At 48.6% G+C, this 12500-nt stretch overlaps 1 protein-coding gene across 6 annotated transcripts in view; it reads right to left on the bottom strand.

Annotated features, from left to right (window-relative positions):
• Positions 1 to 12500, bottom strand: part of LOC130373151 (plakophilin-4-like) — an 86168-nt gene that overhangs the window by 55769 nt on the left and 17899 nt on the right. For 5 of the 6 annotated variants that reach the window (XM_056579423.1, XM_056579424.1, XM_056579425.1 and 2 more), the window contains one exon: positions 12433 to 12500. This exon is cut by the window's right edge. In XM_056579423.1, the coding sequence (XP_056435398.1) occupies positions 12433 to 12500 (68 nt within the window). Of the gene's footprint in view, positions 1 to 10623; positions 11010 to 12432 lie in introns of those variants that run through there. The other variant, XM_056579426.1, reaches the window with a different exon arrangement.

Here is a 12500-nt window from a genome sequence, read left to right as displayed (position 1 = left end):
CAGACTCACTCCCACTGAGCACGACTCTCCAGCCACCATAATAATAAAACCTGTGATTAATACACGGGTGTCGCCCATCCATCACCGGATATAGTCGTAGCGTGGGGTTAACACGTCCACCCATGGAGGTGGGGTCGGTAGGGGGCCGGTGTGAGGTGTGAAGAAAGGGGGAGGGCTGGGCTGGGTAAAGGGGCCCACACACAGCCCAGACTAACCAACGGCCAAGTGCCTTAATCCGGCCACTCCGTTGCCTCTCGTCTGACCCGTTTGACGGGAAAGTTGCATTGAAACATACCGTGAAGACTACTGCCACCTGCACAGCAGCGTGTACGTTCTGCGCTTGAACGAGATGCAATGAATCTCCTTAACATCGGGCGGCGCTAGTCTCGTGGTGCTAGTCCGCCCCTCCCACACTCAGCGCTGATTCGCTGGTTGTGTGCTAGCAGCCGACCACCAATCAAGAGTTTACGATCTTCAGACGCCAACGCACTTGGATGTTGAATTGGACCGGACACCGTCCGCGCGGCTCCAAAAGCTTCCGAGACAGCTGAACACACAGAACAGATCGGTTCCCGAACGTTTCAGATGGCCAAAGGTTGGACCAGTGTGTAGCAGCCTTAATGCTTGGGTCAGGGCTCCTAACAGCTGAAAGGGAGCCCGTCTATTCAGCCTTAGTGTCGGGCCGAGGGCAGCGGTGGTGAACGTTATCCAAGCCAAACTCTTGCTTGTTCAGCCCCCCAGTCCCCCTCCCGGCCCGCGGCCCGGGACCGGCTTACCGCACGCGGCGGGAAAGAAGCTGAGGGGGACAATGGCGGACCGTCTGCCTTGCACCAACAACCGCTCGCGGTATTGTTGGGGTGATCTCCATGCCGGGGGGGATCTCCGTGTCGGGGTGATCTCTGCATGAGCTACCGTCTGCTGGCATGGCGGGGGCCCGGTGCTGATTCAGATCCTGCCGGGCCCCCAGCCTTGTGTTTGTCTCTGAACAAACAGATGACACACGTTAGCAAGATGTGCGAGCGATGCGCGCACGCCCCCGTGTTATCTCAACGGGCGCTGACAACGGACAAGCAGGCCCCTCTTCCGTTCCTGCTGACACATGTCCGCTGCATTTACAGTCCGATCAGAAACTACCCCTGGAATACCGTTTCCCTGAATCGGTCCCTATTTTTGTTTCCACATTTTGATTACACAAGGGGGAAAACAGGAAACAGGAAATTAATTAGGCCTATCAAAAATGACTCTATAGCTAAGATCACAGGCATTGAAGTTGTGAAGAGAAGGATTCTGTTAATCAGTAACCCAACTTTATATATAAGTTACGTCCGGGTCGTAAATATGCGGGGCTGATTGATGGCAATCACGGCCGTTGTAAATGAGTCCCCCCATGAATCTCAACGAGCGCTAAGTGCAGTTTAATGCCGAGGTCTTAACATCACGTCCGTCAGCCTGTCCTTCAGACTGACAGAGCTGAACACCGGAGTACTAGAGCCAAGAGAGCTATGATGGGCTTCTCGTTGGCAGGAAGTGGGAGAGTTTCAGTCAACATAAACGCATGTTATTGATTACCGTTGCAGTTATTTTACCTCGAGGCTGAATGGTTTCTGATGGATCGGACGGATAAGATGAAAAGATACAAAATTGAGCTATTTTATTTTCAATCATGTTCTTCCATCCGTTTAAACAATAGCTTTCAAAAGCAAAAAATAGATATACAAGACACCATTACTTACATCCTAGCACAAGACATCAGCATAAAGTCGAATCAGTAATACCAATCTCTTTCATAACATTTTGTATTATTAAATTAAATATTAAAGAGCTGCCTGGCAGTAAGCGCTTGTAAAACAAGGAGCTGGATTAACAATGGCATTCTACCAGCGCAGAACTCAAATACTGACACAAAGCCATTACCGTGAAAACAACATTCATTTTGTCACTTTTAGAGTAAAAACAGACATTCAACACTTTTTGGTGACAGACAATTCATCGTGGTATGCTAATGAGCTGTCGGTAATTATGGGAATTAGCTGTTAAAAATCCTTAAAACATGCCCGCAAAGTTGGCGTGTTATTCTCACCCCTTAGTCACACATTTATTGCTTTTGAATATAATCATTCTGTTACGAAAGAACTATCACTCACGCTTTGCCATCATTTAGACCAACTAAATCATTAATATGAGTCATCTGAGTTACGTCCTATCAGATGCAAAAGCAACTGACAGAGTCAGCGCTTGACATTTGGGAAAAAATATTATACTTGTAAATGACATTTAAAACGACAATAAAGACGCCAAACTTAAAAGTAGATATGAGGCTAAATGTCAAATTAGTATTCGGTCTCTTTCTGGAAAGGCGGAAATAAAAGTAACCCAAGTATAAAACTAAAGTAGTCCCAGGGATTATTGAGTGTCACCTTCCTCTGAAGGAGCAGAGGAGACGATGGAGGTGAAGCCTTCGTAGCGTCTCCCCAAACCCTGGAGCCTCGCGCTAAACCCCCCACATTAATTAAGACTGGAGATCCTATCTGGAACTTTTCTTCTCATTACCCGCCCCCCCCCCCCCCCCCCCGCCTCCTCTATACAGCCAACGTTGGGTAAACCCCTCCCTCTCACACACACACACACACACACACACACACACACACACACACACACACACACACACACACACACACACACACACACACACACACACACACACACCCTTATTTAGGCCCCCTGTCGGGGTGGATTCACACTCTCAACCTTCATTAGTGATTCTCAGACATATTTGGTTTCTGTGCGCGTAGAAAACTGTGCAGATGGCTTCCCCCAACCCCCACCCCCCCCCCCCCCCCCCCTCCTCTGGCGAGAACGTGTTTCTACTGGAAATATGTTTGTTCATTAAGTGGCGATGGTGCCTGACAGCTCTGCAGTGCGGCGAGGTGGCAGAGTCGGGAGAGCGTGGGAACGACGACAGCAGAGGTCAACGGAGGTCCTCCGCCGCCGCAGCAGGGCCAACGGGAGCCAGCCGAGCCCCGGGACAGAGCTCTGTGCTGGGGCCAGGCGGAGACCGAGAGAGAGGCAGAGAACCAGGGAGAGGCAGAGAACCGGGGAGAGACAAAGACAGAGACAGAGACAGAGACAGAGAAAGAGACAGAAAGAGAGAGAGAGAGAGAGAGAGAGAGAGAGAGACAGAGAGAGAGAGAGAGAGAGAGACAGAGAGACAAAGAGAGAGAGAGAGAGAGACAGAGACAGAGACAGAGACAGAGACAGAGAGACAGAGAGAGGGCTCTGTGCTGTGCAAGGTGGAGACCGATAGGGGAAGAGATTCAGTGAGACAAGGTATCCAGCCCGTAGAGGAAGCACTTCCAGGTGTAGAGGCAGAGAACCAGGGAGAGGCAGAGAACCGGGGAGAGACAAAGACAGAGACAGAGACAGAGACAGAAAGAGAGAGAGAGAGAGAGAGACAGAGAGAGAGAGAGACAGAGAGACAGAGAGACAAAGAGAGAGAGAGAGAGAGACAGAGACAGAGACAGAGACAGAGACAGAGACAGAGAGAAAGAGAGAGGGCTCTGTGCTGTGCAAGGTGGAGACCGATAGGGGAAGAGATTCAGTGAGACAAGGTATCCAGCCCGTAGAGGAAGCACTTCCAGGTGTATAGGGGTATACTGTCACAGATACACCCTGTTAAAGTACTGATGATGTGGGTGTTGAGGTGGTGGTGGGGACGGGTTTGTGGCTGTACCACTGAATGCTAATAAAGATGATGGATAGGAGGTGTAAGTGTGCGTCAGTGTGTGTCAGTGTGTGTTAATGTATGTTAGCGTGTGTGGTTTACCGCTGGGTAGCTAGCTAGGTGAACGGGAGGTGGAGATGTCTTCGCAGTCGGAGCTGGGATAGAGCTTTATACAAGCCGACACGCTGACAAGCAGTTAGAAACCGAATGTGAAATATTATTCACGTTCAGATAATGGGACAGCAAGTTGACAAAAGCACATCAGCCTCAGCGCAGGGTTCCTGCAGATTCCTACTATGGATTTGCACGCCTTTATTGAAAGGAGCTTACAGCCTTGCTAAAATTACTTTTTAAATTCTTACTCTGTTGGAAAAGATTAGAGAATGCATTGACATCCATGAGGTTTCTGTATGCGCACACACACACACACACACACACACACACACACACACACACACACACACACACACACACACACACACACACACACACACACACACACACACACACACACACACACACACACACACACACACACACACACACAGACAAGTTTATCTTGCATGACAGATAGGGCTCCATAAACATTCTGCTTTTAATATTTATATTAGTGCACCGCAAAACAAAATAGATACGCAGGTTTAGGTGGATTTACACAGCGGGGCTATTAATTATGTTTTACAGGTGCAGCACACAACGCATAAAAAGTAACAATATTTCTTTGTTTGGTCGTAGCCTCGGAAAAAAACCAATCATCGATGTATAACTATATACAGAATAACAAGGAAACTTTTAGAAAGTTTGATCGTTGCCGGTGCTGTTTCTGCCGAGAGTAGGCAGTTTAAACATCATTAAGAGACCGCAAACACTAGTGCGGCCCTTGTGTAGAGCCTGTTGCGGGTTAACACGGTTTCATATTCAATGCATTCCTTATGAATCTGCTTTCGGTCTGCAATAAGTTAGACCCAAGTGGCGGCCATTAATCTCTGAAGTAAGAGGTGGTCTGTGGTGATGAATAGAGAGAGTCACAGCGACTACATGACCGATGCTATTTTCAGTGTTTTTTGGGAGGAAATGATTTTGCCGTCATTAAAACGCCATTATAAGAGCTGTCATCTGAGTGGCAGCCACTGATTCACATGTGACAGACTACTTTATGAAAGACAACAATACAACTAAATGGATGAAAGGGCGTACAACGACAGAAAGAAAGGGGTGAAGATGTTATCCCACTGAAAAGAGTCGAAGATGGATTCTCACATCATAATGACGTTCTGACTAAAGCCCTACGCGCGGTAATGCACTTCATGAAGTACATAATGTAAATCGCATTCAGACCACATGAATCACAACATTCCCCCGCCTCAAACATCCGATGTTGGCACCATCTGAACATTTCCATGGATAACAAACGTAAGCAGGAAGCTGCGTCGTGTTGTAGCCGATACGTACGGTTTGAACTATGACTACTATTACCGGAGGCCTCCTGCGTTGGGAGAACTATGGGGGAGAGAGAGTATTTACCCTTTCTGCCCAACATTTCTCTTTCCCCCAGTGTCAGCTTTTAGTCTTTGCATCGTAAAATGTATTTTGTTTAGTCAGTTCGATGTGGCTCTGGTATGGCTGATAAACTGTACTCTGTCAAGTCAGAGATGGGTTTTATTTTGGCTCCGGCTGATTCAGCAACACAGGCGTTGCAATCCAATCCAACAGCTAACAAAAGACACGAGAGCCTGGAGACGATAGGGAGAACATTCAGAGACATGCTTTCTGTCGGTCTAAACTTAAAGTTACAAATTACTTTGATTCAGGGTTATTAGCGGATAGTCAGGATGCGAGTGGCGCATTGAGAGAAACAGCTACGGACGCCATAAAACAGAACGCAGAAAGGCAATTATTTACAGACACGACGGAGGTTGGGAAACAAATGTTTGGCAATTTTGCACGGCGAGGGTTGAACGGCAACGTTAAACATTTTGTCAAGTTTGTACTAACAAAATGAGTTTTACCGTCCACAATTAAACTGCTGGAACATGTTTTCGACAGCTTTACTTCTAAAACGGAGAACATGGATTGTAGTTTTTCGCTGACTACATCCAAGGTGAATGAATGATGCTGGAGATCACTTCAAAGGTATCAGGTAATTGTGACTCTCCCGAATGGGCAGTGATCAGCAAAAATACTGTATGTGCATGTGTGCTTTATGCAAAATGCTGAATCCCCAGAGGTCTTCTCTGGGGGGGAAGGAGACCGCATCAAAGAAGAGAAAAACATGTCTTTGGTTTTGTCGTGTTTTGTTGCCATTGCAATAAAAAAAACTCAAAACAATTGTTTGCCTCAGCTTTCCTTTGTTTCATTCGAGCTGGTCTGTCTTTGGTCTGTCTCCGGTCTGTCCAGCTTCTCAACAAAATGTTGGAGAGAATGCGTCTGGGATTCTGTCTTTGTGTCTCTCTATATGTTTATGTTGGCACACGTTTGTGTCTCTGAGAGTGTCTGAAAGTCTCTGTGTCACCTGCGCTCTAATCGCCCCAGGCCCTTTCTGAACTTGTTTGAGCAGCTGTCTTCCGAACCAAGAAGTCCTTCTTTTACATTTGTCTTGATTCTCGAAGCGCATCTTCTGCAGGGGACCAGCTGCCCCGGAGCCACTGATGAGGTGGATGATGATGATGATGAAGATGAAGATGATGGCAACAGCGAGGCTGCTGTGGCGTAACAGGCAATGTGGGGGGGGGGGGGGGGGGGTACGCTACCAATGGTCCAACACTCCTTCTGACACTGTCATCTATCCCTCTCTCCCTCTCTCCCTCTCTCCCCCTGGTTCTCTGTCTCTCTCCGGTTCTCTGTCTCTCCCCGGTTCTCTCTCTCTCTCTCTCTCTCTCTCTCTCTCTCTCTCTCCCCCCCCCCCCCCCCCCTTAGGAGCAGTGAGAAGATCACTGCTTCATTGTGTTTTCAGTCCCTTCTTCCCCCAGTAGAGAAGCTGTGGTCACTATGAAGCGGTTATAAGAAACAACTCAACTTCTGCCTCAATAACTTCACCCTGACCGGCCCTGCTCTGCTCAGCTATGCAGTTTACTGCCGGAGCCAGGAAAGGGAGGAACAGTGACTTTGGCCTCCTCCGAATCCTACAGAGTGGGACCTGCTTGGACATCCCAAGTGGAGGAGGGCTCTCATTGCAGAATCTGCTCCTCAGCAATCTTCAAGAGGCTGGACAAGTCGCGAGCAGTCGAAACAGGGTTGGTATATGACCCTATCGAAGGAAACCAAGCACATTTACTATGCAGAGTCTACAAGCTCTCTACACACACACAAGAATGTTGACTTGCGTATACAATAGCACAAACAAAAACTCATACACAGACACACATCGTCATGGGGGTTATTCTCACGCCGACTGGGCTCAAAGAAGCGATCAGTTCAGCTCAACGTTCAGTCAAATAATAAAAAGATAGTCAATTTAATTTCAGGGAATTAATTCCAGAACAAACAGAACCATTTAATTGGATAGTATCCGCATCCAATGTAGTGTTAGACCCACATGTTCTGCCCACGATAACACAAAGGCTTTATGTTCACAAGCCAGCAGTCAGTGGAATAATACGGACATTAAATGGAGGGTAGGTTAGAGGTTTACTTTGACCTCAGGAAGGCCTGGAGCCCTCAACTTTCCGCTTCCTCCATTTTTTATTTATCCGCAGTTTCACACGTTACATTCCATCCAGCGCGAGTCCGTGCGTCTGTGTCTACACAGAGGGGCGTGCTCATCACAGAGAACCAACGCGCTCAAGGACTCGTCTCTCTCCGCTGATCCCTAAAGGACGCTCGCTGACGCTGACGCCGCCGCCGCCGCCGCCGCCGCCGCCGCCGCTCCTCCAGATAAGGACAAAACGCTTTCCTCTGACAAGCCCCACTTACAAGCCCTGCCACTCTGTCGCCTTACCGGGGGGGGGGGGAGATGTTGACATTTAAAATGTCTGCGGCGCGTTCCCTGGAGCCGGGGAGAGAGACGCAGAGCGGCCATGTTGTCGCCGTCAGCGAGGCCGGAGCGTGAGCAGGCAGGCAGCCGGCCTCATCATCAGCCAGCACCCCAAGGTGCCTCCCTTAGCCCGCTAGGCTCAGGCTAGTGTAGCCGCCGCGCTGTGTGTGTGTGTGTGTGTGTGTGTGTGTGTGTGTGTGTGTGTGTGTGTGTGTGTGTGTGTGTGTGTGTGTGTGTGTGTGTGTGTGTGTGTGTGTGTGTGTGTGTGTGTGTGTGTGTGTGTGTGTGTGTGAGAGAGGGGTGGAGCTGAGGGCAGAGTGATCGATGCGACATCTGTTAAGAGACCTGGACCCTCTGCACGACCACGCCTGCTTCTCCACCCCCCCCCCCTGTCCCCCACCCAGGTGATCAACACACCAACACTAATAGTTACTGATAAACCAGCAGCACGACCAGTCATTGTGTCTGTTTTTTGTTTTGTGTGTGTGTGGTTATGTGTGTCTGTGTTTGTGTGTGTCTTGGTTGTTTGTGCATGTCCGTGTGTGTGTGTGTGTGTTTGTGTCTGTGCATGTCCTTGTGTGTGTGTTTGTGTGTCTGACACTGTGTGTATGTGTGTGTGTCTGTCACTGTGTGTGTGTTCGTCGCTGACACTGTGTGTGTGTGTGTGTGTGTATCCTTGTGTGTGTGTGTCTGTGTATCCTTGTGTGTGTGTGAGTGTGTCTGTGTGGTCTCTAGCTCTGAGGGGACCCAGACATTTGAGCTGCCAAGTCAGTCCAAATATGCTGTAAATTACCGAGGGGACATCATGGTTACCATGACATCGAAGAGCAACCCGAAAGAAGGTTCCGGCCGCGCGTGTGTGTGTGTGTGTGTGTGTGTGTGTGTGTGTGTGTGTGTGTGTGTGTGTGTGTGTGTGTGTGTGTGTGTGTGTGTGTGTGTGTGTGTGTGTGTGTGTGTGTGTGTGTGTGTGTGTGTGTGTGTGTGTGTGTGTGTGTGTGTGTGTGTGTGTGTGTGTGTGTGTGTGTGTGTGTGTGTGTGTGTGTGTGTGTGCGTGTCTGCGTGTGTGTGACCTCCTACTCCATTCTCGTAAGTGCCTTTTGATATTAAAGTTAGGCAAAGGCAAAACAAAACAAAGCTTCAAAATAAAAGCGCCCTGTGGAGGAGTACCAGGAGCGTCTCACAGCTGTTGTTGACTCAAATGGAGCCACGCTGTTATTCCCCAAGCAGGCCTGGATGGACGAGGTCACGGCAGGGCCCAAAGGGACATCCAATCAGAGCAACACAAGCGCTCAGAGGGGCGGGGCATCGTTTAAAAAGGAAAGAAAAACAGCCAGATAGAAAAGGAAATAAAAAGAAGCACACACACAACACGGGTCATCTGACTAAAACTCTCAGCCGAGATTACAGACCAAGCGTCTGTTTTCAAAACCACAAGGCTCGGTTTCTTTATTTTCCAGCTGAAGAAGCAGGAGAAAGAAACACAACGCACTTCAGAACCAAAAGGAGGGAAAACAAACAATATTGGTTCTGCCCTTTGGTTCAGTTCCCATTTCAGATGTGATAACACAAACTATGTTAATGAAAAAGAGACACGCATTCGAGTACAATTTCACTTCAAGGCCTTAAGAAAAACACTCCTCACTTTACAGCAGCAATATAACCATTGCCTATAAGTCAATAGTTTTGTGTAGCAGACGCATTTAGCAGACGCTATTATCAGATGCTCTCTTAGTCAAAGCAGTCCAAAGTTCCCAAATCAAGGCTCTTGGTTTGGGAGTGGAATGTCCCCCCCTAGTGTGTTCCCCATCTGCTCCTACGCCTACACTTCTATAAGATAGTGGGAGAGAGGAGCTAGCATGTAAAAGCAGCTAGCCGAGCGACTTCATAACTGCTGAGTGTGCGCAGCGGAGATCAAACTGGTGGCCGTGACAGTCCCGCCTCCCGCTGTTTCAATTACACCTCCGATGGAAAAGATTCAAAAGTGGAGCACAGATAAGCCACAAAACACCCGACGGCATAATTAAAATATAACGAGATAATGAACATTGTTGGAGGGGGGGGAATTTGCATAGATAATTCTGTACGTCACGACAGAAAAAAAGCTTTAGTTTAGACAAATTAATAAAAACACTAAAATATTGCCGTTCCCCAAAAGGGAAAATAGTACAGGGAAAATAGTTATGTGAAGGAGTCGATTTGTATTGACCCATTATGGATGTGTCGTCCAGATGGCTGGGCAACAACACTAAAGTGCCAAGGAGGAAATGCTGGGACTCAGGACAGCAGCAACGCCCAGCCTGACTGCAACACAGAGCCAAAACCTGTGCATTCACAGGGGAGCCAGGGACCAGGGCTGCTCGCACGCAGAGAGAAGAGAAATCCTATCATACTGGAGTGATGGCTTGGAGCATCCAGACGGAACACAGCCCCCCACCAGCCCCCAGAATGCTTCCTTCTTTGGGCATCGCTTACGGCCGGGGAAAACACAGTAGAATTAAACATAAACACTGTTTCCCTCCCCCTCCCTTATTTGATACAAAAGGAAAAAGGAAGAGGAAGAAGGAATGAAAAAGGAGGGGAAAGTAGAGAAAGAAGGAGGGAGAAAGAAAGTAGGAAAGGAGGAGAATGAACCTCCAGCAGTGGGACTACGCTGGAGGACAGAGGGCTGAGGAGAAAGCTCTGAGTGTGGCCAGGCGACCCCGACGCACTCATCCTGCTTCCCAGATCCCCAGCGCCTGCGCTCGCCTGTTGACACCCGTAGCCTTGAGGGCAACGGCTCGCGCGCAACACACGAGACGGCAAGGGGGGAAGAAAAAAACAAAAAAAACAAAACACAACATTCCCACTAAGCTAGCCCTTTGACCGCCATATAAACCCCTCTAGCCTCCACCTCATACCTCACTCAAACGGGTTTAAACGTTGAACTTACGTTTTCGCCGTCTCTGTTCTCTACCAGGAATTCCCTCCCGGGCATGTCTCTCTCTCACCAGCCTTGTCTGACAGGCGCTGCACTACTGCAGTCGCTCCCGCTCTCTTCCTGCCTGACAGAGGCTGGAGAGACGGACCCGCGGACTTGTGGAAGGAAGTGACATCGACAGGTGATGCCTCCTTCCTGTTGTTTTAAGACGATAAGCCTCACCTTCTATTTAAAACAGGGTGTAACTAAGGGTTACAACAATGTTTGCCCTTTGTCCTCCGGCGAACCGATTACAAAGTTTAGCTGTTACTCACAAAAAGGAAATAAACAGCCAAAACGAAACCGCCTCACGTCAATAGTATTGAGCAAGCCGGGTCTTGGCTCTGTTCCGTCATGAAGACTAGAAGATAAATAACAGATCCGGAGGTGTGTCTCCTCTGTGTGTGCTACGGGAGGGGGGAGGGCGGGAGGGAGCGAGGGAGGGAGGGAGGGAGTGACTCAGACGCCGGAAGCGAGGGAATGAGTCACAAGACGCGGCCGAGCACAGACACGGGGGATCTCAATCCCCCCACTTAAAGACCGCTGCGGACTGGGGGAGACCCATAGCTTCAGGTTAACACTGTCCTTCATGTTCCCCGTCACAAACACACTCCAAAACAACTGTGAGCTCGTCTGAGCCACAGTCCAACCTTGACATGAATGATGTACGTAGGACCAAGGCTGGGCGGCAACGTACACACCTCGATAAGCTTTACATTGCCATGCAGCGCGTAGTCAAAGGTTACTGTGTGCATAGGTGGCGGTGTATATAGTGTGACGCAAATGCATGCTCACGCACACACGCGCACACACACACTTTTAAATTACATTCTTAAGAAAATGTATGTTATGTGTGATACTAAAAATATGCAAGTATTTTTAGTATCACACATTATGGTTAGCACCATATAACTTCCAATGTCTACATTAAAATGCAGTGTACGATTCAAGAGTTGTTGAAAGAATTTGAAAGCATTGAGCCATTGAGTAGTTTTTATAGACAGCCAAGATGGATTCTCTGAAAGGAGATGCTCTGATTGGTCAGAAATGTATCAGGAGCGGTATACAATCTATATCGGCTCATACAGAGGCAGGCGCATTCGACTAGAAACAGATACTCACACGCCGCATTCACTCACTAATAGCTGATGGACGGTTATGGAATTTATAACAAATTGCACTACAAAAAAACAGCTCTTAAACCTTATGTTGCATCAGCTTTATCCAAGATGGTTCATGAGTATACAGGCAGGTATATAATCAGTTTACTCGGGAATACAGAGCGCTGTACATGTCCTGGAAGAAGAAGTAGAAGAGAGTTTATCTGTTCTCTCTTTCTAATGAGCTTTTGGTGCCTTAATGGACAGTGAAGAGGGAAGGAACGGTGTGGCAAAACAGAGGGACCAACGTACAGCATTGGACGGGAACCTAGCTGTGTGGTTAGCGGTGAGCTAAGGGCAGGCTAGCGTTGAGCTAGCAGTGAGCTCGCATTGAGCTAGCATTAAGCTAGCAGTGACCTAGCAGTGAGCTGGCATCAAGCTAGCAGTGATCTAGCATTGAGCTATTGGCTAGCTAGCGTTGAGCTAGTGTTGAGCTACTGTTGAGCTAGCCGTGAGCTCGCATTGAGCTAGCAGTAAGCTAGCAATGAGCTAGCAGTGACCTAGCAGTGAGCTAGCGTCCAGCTAGCAGTGATCTAGCATTGAGCTTGGCTAGCTAGCGTTGAGCTAGTGTTGAGCTAGCGTTGAGCTAGCACTGAGCCAGCGGGCGGCGCCGCGGGGTTACCTGCTCTTTGACGGAGGCAAGGATGTGGTTGGCCGTGGTTTCGACCTCCATGTGGAGTCCAGAAGACC

This window comes from Gadus chalcogrammus, chromosome 20 (genome assembly GCF_026213295.1).
Source record: "Gadus chalcogrammus isolate NIFS_2021 chromosome 20, NIFS_Gcha_1.0, whole genome shotgun sequence".
Taxonomy (NCBI): Eukaryota; Metazoa; Chordata; class Actinopteri; order Gadiformes; family Gadidae; genus Gadus; species Gadus chalcogrammus.
The sequence above is the reverse complement of the archived record's forward strand: the minus strand, read 5'-3'. Positions and strand labels throughout refer to the sequence as shown.